General features: G+C 37.1%; 1 protein-coding gene across 4 annotated transcripts in view; it reads right to left on the reverse strand.

Moving 5' to 3' along the window:
- Positions 1-27104, reverse strand: part of HEATR5B (HEAT repeat containing 5B) — a 102520-nt gene that overhangs the window by 29947 nt on the left and 45469 nt on the right. For all 4 annotated transcript variants that reach the window (XM_019969989.2, XM_019969987.2, XM_019969988.2 and 1 more), the window contains 6 exons: positions 26098-26267; positions 20531-20675; positions 14760-14999; positions 13728-13979; positions 9143-9324; positions 6550-6618 (listed from right to left, as the gene is read on the reverse strand). In XM_019969989.2, coding sequence (XP_019825548.2) covers positions 6550-6618; positions 9143-9324; positions 13728-13979; positions 14760-14999; positions 20531-20675; positions 26098-26267 — 1058 coding nt within the window. The remainder of the gene's footprint in view (positions 1-6549; positions 6619-9142; positions 9325-13727; positions 13980-14759; positions 15000-20530; positions 20676-26097; positions 26268-27104) is intronic.

Genomic DNA, 27104 nt, shown 5'->3' on the forward strand with positions numbered 1-27104 from the left:
GGCAAGTGTGGTGATACTAAAAACAAAGGAAGAATGTCAAGAAAGAAGGGGTTGCCTGATAGTGCCAACTTTTTTTTAATTAAATGAAAGACTCTTTAAATTCTACTGTGCTTCACAATTTTCATCTATGATTTCACATAATCTCCTAATTACTAGGGTTTTTATTTTGCTCCTACCCCTAAATTGCCCCATCTTCCCTTCCCTCTCCCCACTGGTAACTACTAGTTTGTTCTGTGTCTAAAGGTCTGTTTCTTTTTTCTTTACATTCACTAGTTTGTTATATCTTTTAGATTCTACATATAAATGACAGCATACAGTATATGTCTTTCTCTGAATTTTTTCAGTTAGCATAAAGCCCTCCAAGTCCATCCAAGTTGCTGCAAATGGCAAAATCTCACTCCTTTTTACGGCTGAGTAGCATTCCATCTTCTCTATCTATTCATCTGCTGATAGACACTTAGACTGCTTGCAAATCTTGGCAACTGTAAATAATGCTGCTAGGAACACTGAGGTGCATGACTCTTTTCAGATTAGTATTTTTGTTCTTTTCAGATATAAACTCAGTTGGGTCACAAGGTAACTCTATTTTAAATTTTTTGAGGAACCTGTTTTCCACAGTGGTTGCACCAACTTACATTCTCACCAGCAGTGTGTGAGGGTTCCCTTTTCTCCACATCTTCACCAATGTTTGCTATTTTTGTATTTTTCTTTTTTATGATAGTCATTCTGGCTGGTGTCAGGTGAAACCTAGTTGTGGCTTTGATTTTCATTTTCTGATGATAAGTGATGGTGAGCATCTTTTTATGTGCCTATTGGCCATCTGCATTTTCTCTCTGGAAAAATGTCTAGTCAATACTTCCATCCAGTTTTTAATGTGGTTGTTTGTTTTGGTGTTGAGTCGTATGAACTATTTATATATTTTGGATATTAACCTCTTATTGGTCATATCATTTGCAAATGGAAAAGGAAATGGCAACCCATTCCAGTATTCTTCCCTAGAGAATCCTGTGGACAGAGGAGCCTGGTGGACTGATGTCCATAGGGTTACATAGAGTCGGACACAACTGAAGTGACTTAGCATGCATGCATGCATTGGAGAAGGAAATGGCAACCCACTCCAGTATTCTTGCCTGGAGAATCCCAAGGACAGAGCAGCCTGGTGGGCTGCCATCTATGGGGTCGCACAGAGTCAGACACGACTGAAGTGACACAGCAGCAGCATTTGCAATTATTTTCTCCCATTCAATAGGTTGTCTACCATTTGTTTTGTGTATGAGTTCTAAGTTATTAGCGTTTAAAATCTCTACTTTTTTTGTTGGCCATGCCACACAGTATATGAGATCTTAGTTCCCAGACCAGGGATCAACCCTGTGATCCCTGCACTGGAAGTGTGGAATCTTAACCACCAGACTGCCAAGGAAGTCCTCAAATCAGTATTTTTCAATGGAAACAACTTGACTAAAAATCTGTCATTTCCATACTCATTCCATGAGACCAGCATCACCCTGAAACCAAAACCAGACAAATATACCACAAAAAAAGAAAATTACAGGTCAATATAACTGATGAATGTAAATGCAAAAATCCTCAACAAAATATTATCAAACCAAATCCGACAACACATTAAAAAGGTCATAACACCATCATCAAGTGGGATTCATCCCAGGAATAACAAGGGTTTTTCAATATATACAAATCAATCAGTGTGATACACATTAACAAACGGAAGAATAAAAACTATGTGATCATCTCAATAGATAACAGAAAAAAACTTTTGATAAAGTTCAAAATCCATTTGTGATTTAAAAAAAAACTCTCTAGAAAGTGAACACAGTAGGAACAACTGTGTTCTAACACAGTAGGAACCTCAACTTAAAAAGGTCATATATGACAAACTCACAGCTAACATCATATTCAACAGTGAAAAGTGAAAGAATTTCCTCTAAGATTAGGAACAAGACAAGTATATCTACTCTTGCCATTTTTATTCAACATAGTTTTGGAAGTCCTAGCCATAGCAATTAGAGAAGAAAAAGAAATAAAAGGAATTCAAATTAGAAAACAAGAAGTAAAGCTCTCCCTGCTTGCAGATGACATGATACTATATATAGAAGATTCTAAATATGCTACCAGGAAACTACTACAGGTCATCAGTGAATTCAGTAAAGTTGCAGGAAAGAAAATTAATATACAGAAATTTGTTGCATTTCTATATACTAACAAAGAACTATCAGAAAGAGAAACTGAAAACAACTCATTGACCACTGCATCAAAAAGAATAAAATACCTAGGAATAAACCTACATGAGGAGGTAAGAGACCTGTACTTGGAAAACTACAAGACACTGATGAAAGAAACTGAAGATGATACAAACAGATGGCATGATATACTGTGTTCCTGGTTTGGAAGAATTAACATTGTTAATATTACCATACTACTCAAAGCAATATACAGATTCAATGCAATCCCTATCGAAATACCAATGACATTTTTCACAGAACTAGAACAAATAATTTAAAAATTTATATGGAAACACAAAAGATCCAGAATAGCTAAAACAAACTTGACAAAGAAAAAGAGTACTGGAAGAATCACGCTCCCTGACTTTAGACCATTCTACAAAGCTACAGTCATCAAAATAGTATAGTATTGCCACAAAAACTGACACAGAGATCAATGGAACAGAACAGAGAGCCCGTAAATAAGCCACACTTACAGTCAATTAATCGATGATAAAGGGGGCAAGAATATATAATGGAGAAGAGACAGTCACTTCGATAAGTGGTGCTAGGAAAACTGGACAGCTAGATGTAGAAGAATGAAATCAGAACATCCTTTAACACCATATACAAAAATAACATATACAAAAACCATATACAAAAAAATAACCTTGTGCAAGTCAAGAAGAAACAGTTAGAACTGGACATGGAACAACAGACTAGTTCCAAATCAGGAAAGGAGTACATCAAGGCTGTATACTGTCACCTTGTTTATTTAATTTACATGCAAAGTACATCATGCAAAATGCCAGGCTGGATGAAGCACAAGCTGGAATCAAGACTGCCTGGAGATTTATCAATAACCTCAGATATGCAGATGATACCACCCTTATGGCAGAAAGCGAAGAAGAACTAAAGAGCCTCCTGATGAAAGTGAAAGAGGAGAGTGAAAAAGCTGGCTTAAAACTCAACATTCAATAAACAAAGATCGTGGCATCCAGTCCCATCACTTCATGGCAAATGGATGGGGAAACAATGGAAATGGTGAGAGACTTTATTTTTTGCGGTTCCAAAATCACTGCAGACAGTGCCTGCAGACGTGAAATTAAGACATTTGATTCTTGGAAGAAAAGCTATGACCAACCTAGACAGCATATTAAAAAACAGAGACATTACTTTGCCAATAAAGGTCCATCTAGTCAAAGATATGGTTTTTCTAGTAGTCACGTATGGATGCGAGAGTTGGACTATAAAGAAAGCAGAGCACTGAAGAATTGATGCTTTTGAACTGTGGTGCTGGAGAAGACTCTTGAGAGTCCCCTGGACTGCAAGGAGATCCAACTAGTCCATGGGGTTGCAAAGAGTCAGACACTACTGAGCTGAAATGAACTGAACTGAACAAAAATATACTCAAAATGGATGCACGATACTGGATGCTTGGGGCTGGTGCACTGGGACGACCCAGAGGGATGGTATGGAGAGGGAGGAGGGATGGTACGGGGAGGGAGGAGGGAGGAGGGTTCAGGATGGGGAACACGTGTATACCTGTGGTGGATTCATTTTGATATATGGCAAAACCAATACAATATTGTAAAGTTAAAAAATAAAATTAAAAAAAAAAAACAAAAAAAACCCTAAATGTAAAACCTGTTACTATAAAAGTCCTAGAGGAAAATACAGGCAGAATACTCTTTGACATAAACTGCAGCAATGTTTTTTTTTTGGATCTACCTCCTAAAGCAAAAGAAATAGAGCAAAAATAAACAAATGGGACCTAATTAAACTTAAAAGCTTTTGCATAGCAAAGGAGACCATCAACAAAACAAAAAGACAACCTACTGAATGAAAGAAGAGGTCTGACAGTGCCCACTTCACTCAGCAGGTATATGTCCTCATTTTCCCACCTGAAATCCTTAGGTGATGTTGCATAATTCACAACGTTATACCCTAAAGAGTATTAAGGTACATGAACTTAATTAAGGGATTAAGCAAGATGTGTAGCAGCATCCCATTATTAACACACAGATACTTCCAGATGAAATGTACTACGAATCACACTAATTGAGATCAATCAGTACTATTATCTCACTCAACTTCATGTCAGGGCTGAGTGAATACAGTTAGCTCAGATTTTGTTACCAAATAAATTATGAAAAAGCTTCAGGTTTTCAGAGCATCTGGATATTCAACTGGGTTAATGGGTTGTATTCCTATATTTAAAACTTTTAAAAAGTTAAGAGTAAATAAATATATGTGTAAACTGTTTAATTCTCTTATAATCTTATTCTCTAAGAATTCAAAACTGAATTAAATAAAATTCAATAGGGACATTTAAAAACTGATTATTACCAATACAGATGGCAAAAAAAAAAAAAAAAAAAAGTCAGTCACACAATGCTCAAATACACTGAAATTTAAAGCAAAAAGTAATTACATATAAGTGTGAAAATAAAAGTTGTTATTCCTAAAGAAAATAACACTTTGGAGACACTTGATACTTTGAATTTTGGTAGAAATGTAAGTAAAGTTGAGGAAAATTATCAAAAATCAAGAATCTGGCACTGTTTGCCTTGCAAAAACCTAAGTACTTTCTCCGCTTTAAAGAAAATGAAATCAGAAACTACAGACACTGCACTATGGATTTGGTTTATGAAGACAGACAAAGCCAACACTCAATCAACGAAATCATACTACAAGGCAAGACTTTGGCCTCATATCAAAAGAGTAGAGAATGAAAAAGAGAGTAGTGAATGAATGCACACTTATAAACCTCAGGTTGAAATAAAATATCTAAAGTACGTATTATGCTTATTATTCCAACCCTGCTTTAAATGATATTTTTAATTAACTTACTGATTACTGTCCTCAATTGTCCTTAATTGAAAACATTTGAGGGTTTTCCTATAATTTCTCTGAATTATTAATACTTGATTTTCAGGTTTAACATGATTTTACTCTAGTAAACCAGCAGAGATGCCAAGATTCATCACCTGCCCAAAGCCAATTCCTTCGGTAACCTTAATGAAAGGAGCTTGCAACCCAGGGCTCCAGCTATTTCAAAAAGCAGGTTTCTACCCAGAAACAGAAGGATAGGTGGTCAAACTTTAAGCCTGCCACTAGAAAAGAAGACACTTCTTACAGAGAAAGCATGGCCATTTAAGAAATAAGTTTAAGGCAAATTCACTAACATGGCATTTTCATACTAATCATTCACAAGATGAAGTTCTAATCACCTTTGCTTTTCTGATCATCAGGAGCTTTGTAGGAGATTTTGTTGTGTTTAAACATCACAATCTGAAACGCTACCATGATACATTTATTTTATACACTGACTGCATTATTTCTGATGCTTGTGGGCCAGTATCCCGATCCAAATGGCTTACCTACTCTACCTCCAAGGTTTGTACCATGACCCCCAAGCTTCCGTCTTAAACAACACTCCCTCATCTTCTCTCTCTGGTCTGCTGTTGGTGGGAGAAGTTCATGTCTCTGAAGACCACCATTAAGACAGCAGGTTTCAAAGAAATAAACACTAACAGGAGGAGGAGACAACTCATTTATCCACAGAGAGATTAAAGTCAGAATTTCAAACTTGTCATTGCAAACAGCAGGACATTCTCTGCACAGAGGCGACATGTCGCTTGACTATGAACTCTAAGCAATAAAGACGGATTACAGCCCTGTACTCCAGAAAACTGGCGAGGGCAGACTTGCTGCTCTTCTATCCTCAGGTTAGCAGATAAAGAATCAGATTTTCTGAAAGTTTAGAGCTTAGTGCACACAGCCTTTTTCAGGATGGAGCACGAAGAAGACAAACTTACTGAAGGGGTAGGAACATATGTACTTTTGTAACTCTCTTCAGATACAATAGTTTGAGAATAATCCCCTGGGATTAATTTTGCAATGAAATTGCCATATTGTAAAATTGTCCTTAGTATATTTAATACACAGAAACTTGTAGAATTTTTACAACCTGTGGTCAAAAAAAACCTTTTTACTACCTATTTACCATTACTATATACTCTTTAATTATTGTAGATTTTACTCTAGTCCATCTTAGGACTTTTACATCTCCATTTACTATAGGACAACATAAGAGCTATGTATTCCAAAGTTGTGACCTCAGCTACAGCAAAAAAAAAATTTTTTTGAAGTTGTGATTAGTAGTTACTACTTCATCATTTCATAGAGGATAAAAAAGGAAACCGTCACTGCTGTATTTCTGAGATAAAACTTAATACTATTTGATTTTTCTCTCTTGGAAGTGAAGTTCTAAAGTATCTATACATTTATAGAAGATGAATATAGAAAATTCTATTTTTCTTCTTACCTGGCAAGCTTTTGCTATTATGTCTGATGGGGTATCTTGTGAAAAGGCTGGTCTTAGAGCAGCTCCCACCTAGAAAAATGAGTACAAGCATTTTATTTTTAAAGATAAGTAGAGGATGAGATGGTTGGATGGCATCACCAACTCGATGGACATGAGTCTGAGTAACCTCCGGGAGTTGGTGCTGGACAGGGAAGCCTGGCGTGCTGCAGTCCATGGGGTTGCAAAGAGTCGGACAGGACTGAAGGACTGAACTGAGGAAATCTCTTATGTCTTTGGAGATGAAAACACACAAAACATATTTTTGTTCCTTTCCTTTTTATCACATGTCTCTTATCTTTTTGATAACAATAAACTCAATCATACCATTCTTCTTTTGCTTTCCAGGAGATTATCATTATCTAATCTGTATGAATCTTATACCAAATAAGCAATTAATTTTGTTCTTTTTCATTTATTTTTAATAGTACATGGGATTTTCTAACAAAGCCACAAGTTCCCACAGATAAGAGAAAATTGCTATTTTTCTCCTGTCTACATATTCTTGAACATATTTCTAACAGTGTTTACCTCATGGGCAAATCTCATATAACTGAGGTTAAAGGCTCAATTTCCTTAAATAACTGAGTAGTACTAAAAATTCACATAGTCACTAAAGACCTTAAAAATCATTTCACTTCAAAACAAGATGTCTTAAAAGAAAGTTGCTTAAGAAATACTAATTTATGTACTGCTCAGAGTAATAAATGAAGGAATATGAGCTTTAGTTTTCCAGCCAAGTACTAACCAGGTCCACTCTACTTACTACTTTATTTTAATAAGCCAGTATCAGTCACAGATTCTTGGCTATATTAGATTTAGTATGTATGATGTGAATAAGGAATTAGATATAGTCAACTCCTAATTTGAGATTTCTCCCCTTACACTAGAGATTCAGTCACTAAGGCTTATCAACAGGAGTTTGGAAATCAAATAAGGGTCCCTCTCAGTGACTGAACACACATGGCAAGTAACCAGTATTTGCATTTGAATGATCAACTGTAGTAATCGCACTTCAGAGGTGCTAGTAGGTCTCACACTGAAGGAGAAAGAATATATTATAAAAGATATTATTGGGTTGACTGATAAACCTGGAATATGACAGATTATATAAAAGTAGTACATCAATTTGGAATTTCTTAAAGTTGATAACTATTCTGTGGTTATGTAAGACAACTTTCTTGTCTTTTGGAAACGCAGACTAAAGTGCTCAAGGGTAAAGATACATGATTTTGATAATTTACTTTTAAACAACTCAGGAAAAAAAAAAAAAAGCTGAAAGAGTGCCTGTTGTGAGCAGAGACAGAAAGAGAAAATGTTAAAGCAAATGAGGCAAAATTCTCAATTGGCAAATGTGAATGAAGGATGAAGGGTATAAGACAAGGTCTTTTTTTGTACTATTCTTGCAATTATTTCTGTAGGTTTTAATTATTTCTAAATAGGAAGATTAAAAAAAAAAAAAAAAAGACCATTCTGATAGATTGGGTATTTGGGAGTTAATTGGAGAAGGAAATGGCAACCCACTCCAGTGTTCTTGCCTGGAGAATCCCATGGACGGAGAAGCCTGGTAGGCTGCAGTCCATGGGGTTGCACAGTGTCGGACACGACTGAAGCGACTTAGCAGCAGCAGCATTATATAAGAGCGTTCTACAGCCATTTGGACTAGAAAGTATAACTTCTTTACCTATACTTATAATGGAAAAAAATGGACTATACATTATCCACACTTTTTAATTCTGTGTATGTTTGAGCACAGATGTTAAATGAGGTACGATGTGACTGAAGCCACGATTTTGGTATAATCACAGAGGAAAAAAATAGTTTATTGTTTTCTTATTAACAAGTTTCTCTCTCCTTCACATAATCCACCATTTCTAGGATTACATCCATTGTGCATCCTTTTATTTGGGGGGCGGAGAGGGGGGACAATGCATGTGGCCCAGGGATGCAAACTGTACCCTCTGCAGTGGAAGTGTAGTATCTTAATTACCGGGTCACCAGGGAAGTCCCTATTGTGACTCCTTTGAAGAACATAAATACAGGTATAAATTTCAGGAGAAACAAGTATATCTATGTTTAGAGCATAAAAAAAATCTTTTGAAATACACAGTTCTTTTGGTAACAGTTTTCATTGCTACTAAAAGTTGATTTATCCTTCAGCATACAAGAGACAATTGCTTTTTATTTTTAAAAATGCTTATCAAGTCTTGACATATAAAAACAATGGCAGTAAATCCACATCACTCTTTAAATGTTCCTTTTATCTTTAAAATGGCATGACTAAAAATCTAAACACAAAAATGGAAAGCCAGGCTGGAACATCTATTCTAGTTTTATCACTAATCACTACCTCATGACTTAAAAATAGTGACACGTTTTATATTATGATTTCTTCAGCTGTGAACTGATCCTAACTATGTAACGGACAAGGGGAAAAAAACATAAGCATGGTACATGAATAAACAGGTTACAGGTCCAGATACATTTCTCCAGGGGAGTTTCACTTTAGTGTTCACTCAAACGATCAATTTTAATTTTGAAACAAAAAATATCTCACATTAGCTTGATACTGCTCCAGAATCACATGACCTGGGAATTCTGGCTCAGGCACAGAGGCAAACTTCTTGATAATGTCTTCGAGGGCTTGGAGACCAGCCATCCGCAGCTGGTTACTATGATCGGTTGCAGCCATGAATGCCATGCGAATTAGGTCAGAGAGATGAAGTACCAAGAGGTCATCTAAAAATAAAAATAGAAGGCAAAAAGGAAAACATTTCCAAAATTAAGTGTAATAATAAAAAAAAAATACAAATGAATTTGCTTTAAAAAGCATTTATGATCAACATGTTATACCAAGTTTAAAAATAAAAAAGATATACTTTCAAGAAAGTTTCCATATCATAATCTCTGAAGAATTATGGTAAACCTTTATACAATATGATAACATGGATGATATTATAGGATGTATGATGACATTTGAAGCAAAATAACTGATTACCATAACTTTCTCCAATGGAGTCTGTAATTCTTTGGTCAACAAAGAAAGGCAATGCCAAAGAATGTTGAAACTACCGCACAATTGCACTCATCTCACATGCTAGCAAAGTAATGGTCAAAATTCTCCTAGCCAGGCTTCAACAGTATGTGAACCGTGAACCTCCAGATGTTCAAGTTGGTTTTAGAAAAGGCAGAGGAACCAGAGTCATATTGCCAACATCTGCTGGATCATGGAAAAAGCAAGAGAGTTCCAGAAAAACATCTATTTCTGCTTTATTGACTACGCCAAAGCCTTTGACTTTGTAGATCACAACAGGCGGTGGAAAATTCTTCAAGAGATGAGAATACCAGACCACCTGACCTGCCCCTGAGAAATCTGTATGCAGGTCAGGAAGCAACAGTTAGAACTGGACATGGAACAACAGACTAGTTCCACATTGGGAAAGGAGTACGTCAAGGCTCTATATTGTCACCCTGGTTATTTAACTTATATGCAGAGTACATCACGAGAAACACTGGGCTGGATGAAGCACAAGCTAGAATTAAGACTGCCAGGAGAAATATCAATAACCTCAGATATGCAGATGACACCACCCTTATGGCAGAAAGTGAAGAATAACTAAAGAGCCTCTTGATGAAAGTGAAAGAGGAGAGTGAAAAAGTTGGCTTAAAGCTCAACATTCAGAAAACTAATCATGGCATCCGGTCCCATCACTTCATAGCAAATAGATGGAGAAACAGTGGAAACAGTGTCAGACTTTATTTTGGAGGGCTCCAAAAATCACTGCAGATGGTGACTGCAGCCATGAAATAAAAAGATGCTTACTACTTGGGAGAAAAGTTATGACCAACCTAGACAGCATATTAAAAAGCAAAGATGTTACTTTGCCAACAAATGTCCATCTAGTCAAAGCTATGGTTTTTCCAGTAGTCATGTATGGATGTGAGAGTTGGACTGTGAAGACACCTGAGCACCGAAGAATTGATGCTTTTGAACTATGGTGTTGGAAAAGACTCTTGAGAGTCCCTTGGACTGCAAGGAGATCCAACCAGTCCATCCTAAAGGAAATCAGTCCTGAATATTCTTTGGAAGGACTGATGTTGAAGCTGAAACTCGAATACTTTGGCCACCTGATGAAAAGAGCTGACTCATTAGAAAAGACCCTGATGCTGGGAAAGATTGAGGGCAGGAGGAGAAGGGGACAACAGAGGATAAGATGGTTGGATGGCGTCACTGACTCAATGGACATGAGTTTGAGTAAACTCCAGGAGTTGGTGATGGACAGGGAGGCCTGGTGTGCTAAAGTCCATGGGGTCACAGAGTCAGACACAACTGAGCGATGAACTGAGCAACTAGTAAAAAATTACTACAGATGTAAAAAGCAGGAAAATATATCCCATGACTAAGAAAATAAAAACAAAATGCAATGAATAGAAATTGGTCCAAAAATGAAAAGGATAACACAATAGGGACCTTTCAGTTCAGTTCAGTTAGGGACCTTTAAGCAGCTATTATAAACACATTGCCTAAACAAAAGATGAATAAAACCCAAATGGGATTTCTAGAGATATAAAAAGATATCTGAAGTAAAAAATACCCTGAATAAGATTAGCAATGATTAGATAATGAAGAAGAAAAGATCGGTGAACTTAATGACATAGCAACAGAAATTATATAAAGAATTTATCAGGTTCAAGAACTCTAAAATTCTTCCGGAGGCTGCAAGATCCTCAAACTTTTTGAAGCAGTGGCAACTCTGTGGCAATTCTGATCCCCAAACAACTTCTATTTTAAAAGGCTTTTATTATTTTTGCTATTGTGAAGGTTACCGGTATCTTCCAAATTTTTCATCTGCCTACCTAAAATTCTACCAATTTTAGAATTTTAAGTTTGAAAAAGAGTATCTATTGATTTGGGCAAGGGAAGTAAAGGGGAGAGAAAAAAATTTTCTGGCTCCCAATGCTTCCTCATCTAAGACAGGCAAAAAACACATCATCAATAAAAACTAGGTATAATAAACTATTATCAGAATTTGGGAGGAAATTTCCAAGGCAGAAGAAACTGTACTGAAATGAGCCTATTCATATTATGTCAACTCAAAAGTAAATAAAAACTCATTACTCCTTCTGTATTCTGTCACCTAATTTACAATTTATATCAATCTGCCAATGAAAAACTAGGCAATTGATCCCAGAATGAAAGTGCTGTGGTTGCTTCTCTTCACAATCTCTACCTATAACATTTCTCAAATCAAGACCTCTAACTTTTCCCCAAATCCAAGGAGATGAATGCCTAATGTGGGGAGAGAGGGAAGGACACTGGGAAGAAACCCCAAATGGGGAAAGAATTAGGGGACTGATAGAGGTTACTGATGACAAACCTCGACACTGTGTTGAAAAGCAGAGACATTACTCTGCCGACAGAAGTCTGTATAGTCAAGGCTATGGTTTTTTCCCAGTGGTCATGTATGGCTGTGAGAGCTGGACAGTAAAGAGGGCAGAATCCCAAAGAATTGATGCCTTCAAATAGTGGTGCTGGAGAAGACTCCTGAAAGTCCCTTGCACGGCAAGGAGATCAAACCAGTCAATCGTAAGAGATATCAACCCTGAATATTCACTGGAAGGACTGATGCTGAAGCTCCAGTATTCTGGTCATCTGATGTGAACAGACAACTCATTGGAAAAGTACCTGATGCTGGGAAAGATTGAGGGCAGAAGGAGAAAAGGGCATTAGAGGATGAGAGGGCTGGACAGCATTATCGATGAAATGGACATGAACTTGGGCAAACTCCAGGAGATGGTGAGGGACAGGGAGGCCTGGAGTGCTGCAGCCCATGTGGTCACAAAGAGTCAGACACGACTGGATGACTGAACAACAACAGAGGTTTATAACACCCTGGGATTTTCTGACCCACAGAACCATAACTTAATAAATTTGTTATTTTAAACCATTAAGTTTACAGTCATTTCTTACAATAACAACAGAAGACTAACACAACCAGCCTCTTCTACTTGGAAAACCCTCTCTCTTCCTATAAAATTCAGCTTCAATATGACCTCTTCTTTGAGGTTTTCCCTAGTTCTTCAGGAAATGAATAGCAATTTTTTATGTTCCCAAAGTACTCTATCCTTCCACTACTGGGAAATATAATTATTTGAGTGACAAATTTGTCTCTTTGTCTTCTAGACTAGAACATCTTCAAAAGCACAGACTGTTATTTTTTTCCTTCTGGATCCCCAATGGACAGCAAAGAGCAAGTTTTGATGACTATTTGATGAATGACATGATTAAAGACAATGTTCACAACATATTGTGCTTTACTGGTATCCTATACCAGATTCACATTTTATACACAGTGTAATACTGTTTTACTTTTTGTTTTTTAATCCATTACTGCTTCTTACACACAATAAAATAAACTAGAAGGCATTTTTAACACACAGACCTCAATACTGATAATACATACGATGTCTTCAGATACTTAAAAAAATGACAGGATGATGAAGAGACAACAAAGCATAAGATAAGAGAGTCTGTTACTCTACCACTTTCTCAGCTTCTCTGGGTTTCTTCATTTGTAAGTAAAAATACTAAATCTGATGATCTCTGTAAATTCCGTTTAATATCTGATCCAGGGGATATATGGTATACAAGCTTACAAACGATCAAAAAGTAAAAGGTTTCAGTGATAAACAATTTCATCTTTTCAAAAATATGCCATAGCATTTCTGAAATCTGAGTTTAAAATCTGCCATGGCATTCACAAACTCTGACATTCTCCATGGCTGGGGACTGCAAAATGCACTTTATTTATTCACCTTAAACTTTTGCTAAAAGTAGGATAAGGTACCAAGGAAACATACGTTACTGTCATCATTATGCTTAGGGCCATCATTATTCTTAGGATAAATCATTAAGATAAATGTATCTTAAGGTAGACAGATATATAACTTTGGCCCACTTTCCTCAACTTACCTTCCAAACAGAGATCAGAAGAGAGACAGTATGTAGAGAGGACAAAAAACAAAGGCAAAAAGCAAGGAAACTTACAATAAATGAAGAGCACAGTCTAAAGCATGTTAAAGCAGTAAAACATTTCAAACCTATTAAAAAATACTCTGGGGAAAAGAAGTACTGGATTTACTTGTAGGGTTTCGTAGTTTAGCAGAACGTGCCATGGCAAGATCAAAGTGAGCTTGGTCTGCATTCTCACACAGATTGATGATTCGACACAGGCAATCAGCAGCAAATACTCGAGTGGCCCAGCGAGGTGCCACAAAGGGCTTTGATTTATCTTCTTCTCCGAGTGTGGTAAACATGGTATCATCATCCATCTCATCTTTCTTCTCAAATTCCTCATCTTTTCCACTGCTTAAGGGAGTTGCAGTACTCATATCTGTAACAAGAGTAAAAGCACATTATAACAACCTCACGTAAACAAAAATGATGCTTTAGATATAGCACTGTTTGAAAGTATCTAATTTAAAAACAGTAGAATTGGCAAGGTTCTTTTTAGAGAATCAACTAAAACACCAAAGAGGGGGACTGGGTACAAAGCATGTAAGACAGGCTCAAGGATGTGATGTACACCACGAAGAATACAGGCAATAATTTTGTAATACATGTAAATGCAAAGTAACCTTTAAAAACTGTATAAAAATTAAAATAAATAAATAATAAAAGCAGTTATCAGATACCACTTTGAAATTCAACAATACTGTTTTGTCTCCTTTGCATGTACTTTCACAATAATTATTTTTACGAAAGGTATCATTGTTGATCTATGGTAGTAAAATAAAATTTCTTGTTAAATATATTTAATTAAAAAAAATAAAAACAAATGAAAAACCAGGGAAAGAATAACAAAAATATTTACATATTTCACTACTTCTACATCTTATATTGAACAAGACAGTAATCTGGGATTTTAATACATGAAAATTAGTTTGAACTTAGTTATCTGCCAAAAAATAATCAGAGTTCATTAGTTGGTAATATAATTTAACCTTAATTAATCCCTTTACAGGGATTTATAGATTATAACTTATTAGTATTTAAAAATGTAGGCTCAAATTTAAATATATGTATGTATATCTCTATATGGTATATATCTATAGATATGTATCACAAATAAATAATTTTCCTTATTTTAAGAATATATATATTATATACATACCACTAGAAGCTGCTAGGACATCTTTACAAAGCATTAGCCAATGAGAAAGCTTTTCTACAGCCAGCGATGACAGCATATGTCCCAAAGTATCATGGATATCAGAACATAATTTTCTGTCTGTCTCCCGGTCTAGCATTCCAAAAAGAAGTCCCTCGAGACCAGTTTCTGTTATATTAACACCTTGATGCCGGCAATGGATATCACTTCGAGAACTTGCTCCGGGCGCAAAAGGACTAACATCTGAAAAGCAAATATTTCAAATGAACTTGTACAGGACTTTATTGTATACCAGTGGTAATAGTTATGTTAAAGACCATGATCTACATGTAAATTCACAACAACAACAAAACCAGTTAGCTATATACACAATTCAACTACGGTCTACAAATTACATGTTTTTAGAATTAGGATTTAATCTGACAATGAAAGTAAAAACCCTGCTCTTTAAGACAGATTAGCGTATAGCATTTTAAACAAATCTCCAGGGAATACTTGATAAATATATTTGATTTTAACAAGAAAAGTGTGGGAAAGATATATTTTTAAATAGATTTAATCATCTGAAAAAAATTATTGCTATATATGTTGGTTGAACAAATTGAAACTGAATCACTCCAAAGACATAATAAGGAGAGGCTTGCAGAAAACAGCCACAGTCAGGGGAATTCAAAGACAGCAGGAAATAGAAGGTTCTGAGGAAGTAACATTCTAGAGAGATGAAGCACAGAGGTCTATTTTTCACTTAGCAGTATAGCGTGAATATTTTCCCGTAGCAGGAATTAGACTTCCACAACATGAATTTACATGAACATAGCAAATCACTGACTTAGGAGTACATTTGATTAACCACTGAGCAGGAATTCCTGAAAGAGGCTAGGTCAAAGGGTTAGCACGGTTTGAAAACCTGAAGGATATACTGACAAAAAAATGCTCCAAGGAAATTTGTGTGACTTTACATTTCTACCAGCAGTTATAAGAAATCTCTCTTTTATTCATACCTCTCCCAACACTGGTTAAAATCATAATTTTTAACCTTGATCAGTTTTATAGAAGAAAAATGCTATCTTAGGATTGTATTAACATGTAACTATTTAATCAGGTTAAAGATATTTCATATGTTGGTATTGTTTCCTTGATAAAACACCTCTTTTGTGTACTCTTGTGATATTTACAGATGCATTGAAGACCTACCCTAGCAGGTCCCAGACTACCCTATGAACGTCTGATATCACAGTTAGTCCTTGACTTGCATCTGGGGATTGGGTTTCAAGAGAGCCCCATCATTTCCTGATAAAAGTGGCTGAGAATGACTAAGTTATCTCTACCAACAATAGGGTTTATGCTGGACATCTGTTTAGGCTGAACAACAAACTTTCAGAAAATCTGAACTTCCAGTATATGCTAGGTAAATCATGCCTATTTGACTAGCCCCTAATAAAAACCTTAGGCACTGAGAGTCTAGCAAGCTTCAGGTCAGTTCAGTTCAGTTCAGTCGCTCAGTTGTGTCCGACTCTTTGCGACCCCATGAATCCCAGCAAGCCAGGCCTCCCTGTCCATCACCAACACCCGGAGTTCACTCAGACTCACGTCCATCGAGTCGGTGATGCCATCCAGCCATCTCATCTTCTATCATCCCCTTCTCCTCCTGCCCCCAATCCCTCCCAGCATCAGAGTCTTTTCCAATGAGTCAACTCTTCGCATCAGGTTACCAAAGTATTGGAGTTTCAGATTTAGCATTAGTCCTTCCAAAGAACACCCAGGACTGATCTCCTTTAGGATGGACTGGATGGATCTCCTTGCAGTCCAAGGGACTCTCAAGAGTCTTCTCCAATATCACAGTTCAAAAGCATCAATTCTTCAGCACTCAGCTTTCTTCACAGTCCAACTCTCACATCCGTACATGACCACTGGAAAAACCATAGCCTTGATTGGAAGACAACATTTTACATGTGTTGTTGCAACTCCTTGCTGGGGAATTAAGCATATCCTGTGTGATTCCATGGGGAGTGAACTCTTAGAAGCTTGTGCCTGGTCTGCTCTGGACTTCACTCCATGGTACCTTCTCCCTTTGCTGATTTTGCTTTGTATCCTTCTGCTGTTATAAATCATAGCCATAAATGTGACTATATGCTGAGTCCTAGTGAATCACCAAACCTGGTGGGGGGGGTGGTGTTTTAGGCCCCCTGGCACACGTTTGTAAAAGCTTTAAAAATATTAAAATACAAATGGACACATTTTAATAAACAAAGGATATTTTGTGAATATTTTTCCCATTCTTAGTTTATCTCAGAATATTGATTATGGTGACTGGCAGAAAAGTTTTGAAATTTTTATTCAAGAGAATTCTGCAACTACCTTTGGCACTATGTTTTCTCTCCAAAAAGCAGTAATGTTTACTGCTAGATTTTTTATAGTAAACTTCCTATACACTCTACAATACAGCATGTGCTTGCTAACAGAGTTCTTATTCACCTTATGCTAAAATTGAAGCTATTTTGGTATATTACTTCTTGGTACCCAAGAAACTACTATGCATTAGGAAGCTCTTAAAAGTAGAAATTTTCTCTCACTATAGGCGAAATATGTCTGTCAATTAAGCTCTTAAAGTTCCCAAACCACCTACCCCTAGAACCAGAGAAAAAGTGAAAGTGAAAGTCACTCAGTCGTGTCCGACTCTTTGTGACCCCATGGACTATAAACTCCACGGTATTCTCCAGGACAGAATACTGAAGTGGGTAGCCTTTCCCTTCTTCAGGGAGTCTTCCCAATCCAGGGATCGAACCCAGGTCTCCTGCATTGCAGGTGGATTCTTTACCAGCTGAGCCACAAGGGAAGCCCAAGAATACTGCATGGGTAGCCTATCCCTTCTCCAGGGGATCTTCCCGACCCAAGGATTGAACCAGAGTCTCCTGCATTGCAGGTGGATTTTTTACCAACGAAGATATCAGGGAATCCCCAGAGGGCAATTACATACGCAAGCTATACTTAAAACTCTTGGAAAAGCAAAAAGAACTGAAGAAAGTAAAGATCTACTTTTCACTACCCAAACATCTACTGACATTTCATAGTTTAATTGGTCACTGTGGTCTTAACTTCTTCAAGGAAAAGTAACATCTCAAAAAATTAACTATTGTCAGACATCAGAAGCTTTCAAGTATCCTCAAAATAGATCATTTCTGTTTTCAGAATACATTATGGATATATACAAGAATATATTATGGATACAAGGCAATACCCCTTATACAGTTATAATATCCTTGAGGGATGGCAGAAGTGTTCTGACACTAAAAGCTACCCCCAAAATTTTAAGCTATGAAATTTTTAAAAGGTCAGTCAGTTCAGTTTCTCAGTCATGTCCGACTCTTTGCGAACCCATGGACTGCAGCATGCCAGACTTCACTGTCCATCACCAACTTCCAGAGCTTGCTCAAACTCATGTCCATCGAGTCAGTAATGCCATCCAACCATCTCATCCTCTGTTGTCCCCTTCTCTTCCTGCCTTCAATCTTTCTAAGCATCAGGGTCTTTTCCAAGGAGTTAGGTATTCATAACAGGTGGCTAAAGTATTGGAGCTTCAGCTTCAGCATCAGTCTTTCCAACGAATATTCAGGACTGATTTCCTTTAGGATTGACTGGTTTGAACTCCTTGCAGTCCAAAGGATTCTCAAGAGTATTCTCCAACACCACAGTTCAAAAGCATCAATTCTTTGGTGCTCAGATTTCTTTTGAGTCCAACTCTCACATCCATACATGACTACTGGAAAAACCATAGCTTTGAATAGATGAACCTCTGTCGGCAAAGTAATGTCTCTGCTTTTTAATATGCTCTCTAGGTTGGTCATAGCTTTTCTTCCAAGGAGCAACCGTCTTTTAATTTCATGGCTGCAGTCACCGTCTGCAGTGATTTTGGAGCCCCAGAAAATAAAGTCTGCCATTGTTTCCCCATCCATTTGCCATGAAGTGATGGGATCAGATGGCATGATCTTTGTTTTTTGAATGTTGAGTTCTAAGCCAGCTTTTTCCCTCTCTTCTCTCACTTTCATCAAGAGGCTCTTTAGTTCTTCTTCACTTTCTGCCGAATGGGTGGTTCATCTGCATATCTGAGGTTATTAATATTTCTTCTGGCAATCTTGACTCCAGCTTGTGCTTCATCCAGCCTTGCATTCTGCATAATGTACTCTACATATAAGTTAAATATGGAGGGTGACAATATATATAGCCTTGGCGTACTCCTTTCCCAATGTGGAACCAGTCTGTTGTTCCATGTCCAGTTCTAACTGTTGCTTCCTGACCTGCATACAGATTTCTCAGGAGGCAGATCAGGTGGTCTGGTATTCCCATCTCTTGAAGAATTTTCCACAGCCTGTTGTGATCTACACAGTCAAAGGCTTTGGTGTAGTCAATAAAGCAGAAATAGATGTTTCTGGGGAACTCTCTTGCTTTTTCGATGTTGGCAATTTGATCTCTGGTCCTCTGCCTTTTCTAAAACCAGCTTGAACATCTGGAAGTTCACGGTTCGTGTATTGTTGAAGCCTGGTTTGGAGAATTTTGAGCATTACTTTGCTAGCGTGTGAGATGAATGCAACTGTGCGGTAGTTTGAGCATTCTCTGGCATTGCCCTTCTTTGGGACTGGAATGAAAACTGACCTTTTCCAGTCCTGTGGCCACTGCTGAGTTTTCCAAATTTGCTGGCATATTTAGTGCAGTACTTTCACAGCATCATCTTTTAGGATTTGAAATAGCTCAACTGGAATTCCATCACTTCCACTAGCTTTGTTCGTAGTGATGCTTCCTAAGGCCCACTTGACTTCACATTCCAGGATGTCTGGCTCTAGGTGAGTGATCACACCACCATGATTATCTGGGTCATGAATATCTTTTTGTATAGTTCTTGTGTGTATTCTTGCCACCTCTTCTTAATATCTTCTGCTTCTGTTAGGCCCATACCATGTGTGTCCTTTATTGTGCCCATCTTTGCATGAAATGTTCCCTTGGTATCTCTAATTTTCTTGAAGAGATCTCTACTGTTTCTCACTTTATTATTTACCTCTATTTCTTTGCATTTGATCATTGAGGAAGGCTTTTTTATCTCTCCTTGCTAGTCTTTGGAACTCTTCATTCAAATGGGTATAGCTTTCCTTTTCTGCTTTGCCTTTAACTTCTCTTCTTTTCTCAGCTATTTGTTCCTCTTCAGACAACCATTTTCCCTTTTTGCATTTCTTTTTCTTGGGGATGGTCTTGACCACTACCTCCTGTACAATGTCACGAACCTCCTTCCATGGTTCTTCAGGGACTCTGTCTATCAGAGCTAACCCCTTGAATCTATTTGTCACTCCCACTATATCATCGTAAGGGATTTGATTTAGGTCATACCTGGATGGTCTAGTGGTTTTCCCTACTTTCTTCAATTTATGTCTGAATTTTGCAATAATGAGTTCATGATCTGAGCCACAGTCAGCTCCTGGTCTTGTTTTTGCTGACTGTATGGAGCTTTTCCATCTTTGGCCGCAAACAATATAATCTATCAGATTTCAGTGTTGACCATCTGGTGATGTCCGTGTGTAGTCTTTGTGTTGTTGGAAGAGGGTGTTTCGAAAGTTAAAAATGTAAAACTACCAAGAAAACTATATGGGAATTTTAAAAGTAACAAGTTTTATTTAAAAGAGTAATAAAATTGATGATATTTCAATGCAAAAATGTTATTTAATAAGTAATAATCATTTTAAATATTAAAACACTTAAAAAGAATATTGACTGATAACAGGACTTACTGGTACCACTGCTCTCTTTGTCCCCTGAACTTTTTGCCAGGCTCATGGCGTATTCACATACTTCAGCTGCTTCTCTTTGAGCAAGTTGCCGGAGACAGGCCACAGCTGCTCGTCGAAGTAATAGATGGGAACTACACAGGTGAACCTGTAAACCATAATAATTTTAGACTTTTTTTAAAAAGCTGTAATCTCACGTGTCTGATGAACATATATCAACATCTAATTTCTGAAGAGGCTCTTCATTTAACACCCTTATTTGTTTCCAATAGAACCAAATGATGGAATTTTCAGAAACTAGTAATACCAATAAAATATATAGAGTATTTTCATAGGCTACAAAAGAACTGCCCCAAGTCTTGGGTTAAAGATCATATAATATACATAGACTAAAACCCAGAAGGATCTTTTGCACATTTTATACACAGTCCTATTAAACTCTGTCACTGAAATTTTTTTTTTTTTTTTGGACCTAAAGAGTGTCATATTGGATGAAGTCAGACAGAAGGAGAAATATCATATGAAAACTCTTACATGTGGAGTCTAAAAAGAAATAATACAAATGAACATAAAACAGAAAGAGACTCAGAGTTAGAAAACAAACTCATGGTTGCCAGGGGGAAGGGATAGTTAGGACTCTGGCAAGGTCATGTACACACTGCTATACTTAAAATGGATAACCAACAAAAACCTATTGTATAGCACATAGAACTCTGCTCAATGTTATGTGCTAGCCTGGATGGGCCTCAGAGGGGTTTGGGGGAGAATGGAGATAGGCATATGCATGGCTGAGTCCCTTTACTGTTCTCCTGAAACTATTAAAACATTGTTAATCAACTATGAAGTCACTCAGTCATGTCCAACTCTTTGTGACCCCATGGATGACACAGCCCACCAGGCTCCTCTGTCCATGGAATTTTCTAGGCAAGAATACTGGAGTGGGTTGCCATTCTCTTCTCCATGTCACTGAAATATATAAAGTGCAGAGATCAAGTGTACCATATGAAAAGTCACAGGGTAGAGCATACAGTAAGAACTGAAAATAAAGGAAGGTACATATTAAAATAAAAAATTAAAATTAAGCAAACATAAATATCTGAAAAGAACTACAGAACAGATTCTTTTGGTATAGAATATTTTTCATTTCAAAAGTTCCTGAAAGAATCACTATAGTACACTCTAATATATGATATAAACCATAAGACATACCACTGCATAATAATTAAGAGCTCAGGCTCCAGTTGCCAGACTGGGTTTAAATCACACACTTACTCCTGTGTGATCTTAGGGAAGTTACCTAACCTCTCTGTGCCTTGTTTGCTCATATATGAAATGAGGATAGCAATTTCCCACAGGAATATAGTGAAAATAAAATAAGTTAAAACAAATATTTTATTTAGAACAGTAGATGATACATAGTAAATCATATAATAGATAATAAATCTATTATCACTCAATCTATCAATCTGATTCATCAAGCAAATATTAAACTCTGATCCATATGTTGCTTTTTAAGCAAGGCAGCAAGACATTTTGGAAAGAATCTCATCCAGAAATGATGGAGGAGAAAATAATTATATGGAAGACATCACTCCTTCACAATGCTAGATAATGTATTTTTATGCTGTTAATATAGCATTTGTAGCTCATTTTTGCATAAAGCTCACAACCATTGAAATTATAGCAAGTATTAAAATATATATATAAAACTGAGGAGATAAAACCTAACAGATCAGATTTTTTTCAACATAATGTTTTCTTTTGTCTTCCTAAAAATAATGACATTTTAAAACTTTCAAATATCCTATAGGTAAGGTTAAGCATGGTCATATGACACGGAAGGAACAGATCTCTCAGAGTTTTGCTTTTTTATCGGTACAGACAGGTCCTACCTATCTTATGCAACTGTGGAAAGATCAAAGGATTAAACATATATGAAGCAGAACACCATATAAGTTCATTTAATTACAACTAAATAGAATTGTAGCTAAGAAAATACACTCAACAAATCCTGGGTTGAAGTGAAAGACATAAAATATTTCAAGGTTTACATACTGTTTTCAAAAACCCAGTTTTAACAATCCTGAAGTCATTTCCCCACCCCTCCATTTCAACATCTCTGATATGCTGCTACTGCTGCTAAGTCACTTCAGTCGTGTCTGACTCTGTGCGACCCCACAGACGGCAGCCCACCAGGCTCCCCCGTCCCTGGGATTCTCCAGGCAAGAACACTGGAGTGGGTTGCCATTTCCTTCTCCAATGCATGAAAGTGAAAAGTGAAAGTCAAGTCACTCAGTCGTGTCAGACCCTCAGCGACCCCATGGACTGCAGCCCACCAGGCTCCTTCATCCATGGGATTTTCCAGGCAAGAGTACTGGAGTAGGGTGCCACTGCCTTCTCTGTCTCTGATATGAGAGATGCAAATTAACACTAATGGTGTTTTGCAGCCACTGTTAACCAGGTAACAATTAAGTTGTATTTGTTTGGAAACTTTAACACTTTCTGGTAAAATCCACAAAACATCAGGAAAAAAAATATTAAATTTGATAAAAAAAAATATGTGGATTCACGCAAACTTCTTAGCTACTCAGATATAATCAGAATTTACTGTGACATCTATCAGTAGAGCCTGGCGTAGCCCTATTCTTGAATTTTATACAAATGGAACCATGAAGTCTGTTCTCTTCTGTGTTTGGTTTCTTTTTAGCAATATGTCTGTTGGACTCATCCACGTGATTCCATATAATAGGGGTTCATTCATTTTTATTGTTGCATAATATTTTATTGAAGAATTACACCGTAATCCACTCTGCAGAATGGAGCACATTTTGGCTGTTTCTGTTTTTTTTGGCTAGCACAAATAACCCAGGAATGAAAATTCCTGAGGATTTTTTTTTTTGGCACACATGTGCATGCAGAATCTCTCAGGTATTTACTTTAGAGGGGAGTTGCTGGATTATATTGTATGCATACTTTCAACTTTTGTAGATTATGCCTCACTGTTTTCCAAAGAAGCTTCTTTTGTCTTCCTTATATTCCACAAACCTTAGGAACATTGTGCTGCTTGCTCCTACATTAGGCCTCTAGTTAGTGTTAATCACTCAGTCACGTCCAACTCTTTGTGATCCCATGGACAGTAGCCTGCCAGGCTCCTCTGTCCACAGAATTCTCCAGGGAAGAGTAATCGAGTGGATTGCCATTCCCTTCATTAGGCCTCTGTGAAGTGAAGTTAAAGTCGCTCAGTCTTGTCTGACTCTTTGCGACCCCATGGACTATACAGTCCATGGAATTCTCTAGGCTAGAATACTGGAGTGAGTAGCCTTTCCCTTCTCTAAGGGATCTTCCAAACCCAGGGATCGAATCCCGGTCTCCCGCACTGCAGGAGGATTCTTTACCAGCTGAGCCACAAGGGAAGCCCAGAAAGTCCTATTATTTAAACCATACGTCATCTTGCTAACCTATCCCTTCTTGTGCCTGCCATGTATTTATATTCTGGACAATGAGATATCCCTGCTCTGTCACTGACAACGTGGGCATTTAGCTCAAGTCTTTTTCTCACTGATATCTCCTACAATCATTCCAGGTAATGTACTTGCTGTGTGCAGAAAAGATCGGGACAGGAGAATGATCACATGGTTATAAAAAGCACCTACTTGCCAGGAGGAAAATAAAAGTAATCCAGAGTGGTGGCTGTTCTTGAAAAAACACATTTGAACAGTTCTATCATATACACTTAAATATTTTTATATAATTTCATAAAGATTACTGTGGTGAAACTTACCTCTTAATAGATTTGCTGAAAAAAAAATCACCTCATTTGTGTTAGGTATTACACATGGTATCACATAGTATGGTCTCCTCTGGTGGCAATGGCTGAATAGGGATGAACATGAAGTTTACAAAAAGCAGCCCTGATTTCACTAATTTGGATGAATCCATGTGTGAACTATTTTTTAGAGAGTGTCAAGAGATTTGGTAATGAAGACAGCTCAAAGGGCATTTGGTAATGTGGAATCAAGAGAGCCACTCGAGTGGCCCTCTTTTTCATCTTTCATCTCCCATCCCATCTCCTTCCCAGAGTTTTGGAAAAGATTCAGGAGAGTGCTTCAATATACCGTGTAACAAAACCCTTGATGCTCTGCTAAAAAAATAATTTTGGATACACTATTTTCCATTAACACACAGGACACTCAGTGTGTTCCCTGTGGCTTACTGATAACCTCCACTGAGCTAAAGAAATTCACATTATTACTTGACCAGATCCTCTTAAATATGTTCCATCTCATAAGGAAAACTTTCATAGTATAATTATATTTAAGGAGGAAAAAAATGCACAGAGGACCCAGACAACTGAGGAGTGTGTGTTTGAGTCTTCATCACATTTATCAGTTGCCTATCAGAGCTGCACTTCCCAAGTGGCTCAGCAGTAAAGCATCTGCCTGCAATGCAGGAGATGTGGGGTTTGAGCCATGGGCCACGAAGAGTCTCTGGAGTAGGAAATAGCAACCCACTCCAGTATTCTGGCCTAGAAAATTCCATGGACAGAGGAGCCTGACAGGCTACAGTCCATAGGGCTGCAAGGACTCAGACACTACTGAACACACACACACACCAGAGCTGTATCATGTAACAAGTTCACCACGCTCAAGGGATGCCATCTGTGCCCTCAAAACTTGGGTGTTAAGCCATGGCTTTTGACAGGATGGCACATAGCTTGTTGCAGAATGCAATCTGGTGTATACTATTAATTGACTATTTTCTTTGTGGATGTTCTTTGTAAACATTTCACATGCACCTGGTTTCCACGCGTGGCACATTCAAACTCCTTGAAGGTGTGGGACTGATTCCCCCTAAATAATTGTCCAGCTTCATCCTGTGCCCTTATGACCCACCTCCCCCTTTTTCCTCTCAGCCTCTGACTAAACGATTCCTTAAATGCATTCCCTCCTTCCCATCTCAGGATCTTTCACATATTTTTCTTTCTGTGTAAAAATAAATGCTGTTACTCCAATATCACACTTTTCCCCAAACTAACACCTATTTATCCTACAGTTTGTATCTTATATATCATTTTTTCAAGGAAATCTTTTCTGAATGCCTGGGTTATGATAGGATCCTCTGTTTATATGCTTGCCTGTAGTCTTTTCTAGCATTTATTGTAAATAATCATTGTGGACCATGTTAACAACACTTTTCTTTAATATTTTCCTTTTGTGCTATGTATAATGATTTTTGTACATTTTTTTAAAAAAAAGAAAAAAAATTTTATTCTTAAAGCTGCATCCAAGAGATTCCACTCTCTGTACAACATACTTGCCTAGCTTTGAGGTATGTTTGGTCCAGAGAAAGTCCTCTGGACCTTATTTAACAGTTCATTAAAATATTTCCTAAAAGGTGAAAAAGAAAATCAGTGAATAAAATGAACAGTCATAAAATGATTACTGAAGCTGAAACTCTAGAACGCACAATCCAGGAAACTTACTTTTTTTGCTTTGCTCTAGTCTGAACTTTTGGAAAACAAATTTTGGGTTCCCTAAACAAACAGAAGAATGAAACAGCTTTATACTTACACAAAGGCTAGGAACAAGACTGGATAAATTGACATGTCGTGGTGCAAACATGTGAAGCTGCTGAAGGCAAGATATGGCAGCTGCCTGGACCAGAGAATCTGAATGGTCCTGGGTTATCGCACAACCCACCAAACAAGAAGAACGGATTGTGGAAATTGTTGCTCCATTCCCTAAGAGCAAAGTAAAAGACAACATAAAATACAATGATTTTATTATTAGTATCACCAAAAATATTCCTAGAAAACAACTACCTTCTAAATAACCCCTTTACAAATAAACACACAAAAAAGTATACCCGAAACTAACACCACACTGTAAATCGACTGTACTTCAATTAAAAAAATAAATAACTATGTTGAATTAACATTAACTAGTACATTTGCTCTATCGTGGGTTTGATACTGCAACTATTAAAAATCACTGTAAGAAATGCCCTTACTTTGTTCCCCTTACATTTTAACAGCTTACATTTTATCAAGCAAATAAAATCTACAGAGTAAGAATCAGCAAACTTTTCTTAAGAGGGTCAATATTTTTTATTTTGCTTGCCAGGAGGCAAAATCCACACTACTCTATGAGGGAAGTGCCTACATAACCACTTATAAACAATTCTCACCTCATGGGTTGTTTAAAAAAAAAAAAAAAAGACCAAACAACCAGGCATCTGACAGATTTGGCCCACGGATTGTAGTTAATTTGCCTAACCTGCCTGTCCCCTATTATAAGAAAGTCATCCCCTAAATTCCTCTCCTTGAAAGCCAACGTCAAAAAAGACGTTACTTCTTAAATATGTAATGTACAGCATAGCAATATTGTGATAACTATATGGTAACAGATAGTTACTAGACGTAACGTGGCAATCAATTCATAATATATATAAATGCTGAAATACCAAGTAGTACACCTGAAATGAATATAATAGTGTATATCAACTATGATTCAATCAAAATTTAAAAAGGAGTCACTTTTAAGATAAATAACCCTCTTTCTGATGGTTTTGTAAACAA

Source organism: Bos indicus, chromosome 11, assembly GCF_029378745.1.
Source record: "Bos indicus isolate NIAB-ARS_2022 breed Sahiwal x Tharparkar chromosome 11, NIAB-ARS_B.indTharparkar_mat_pri_1.0, whole genome shotgun sequence".
NCBI classification, from domain to species: Eukaryota; Metazoa; Chordata; class Mammalia; order Artiodactyla; family Bovidae; genus Bos; species Bos indicus.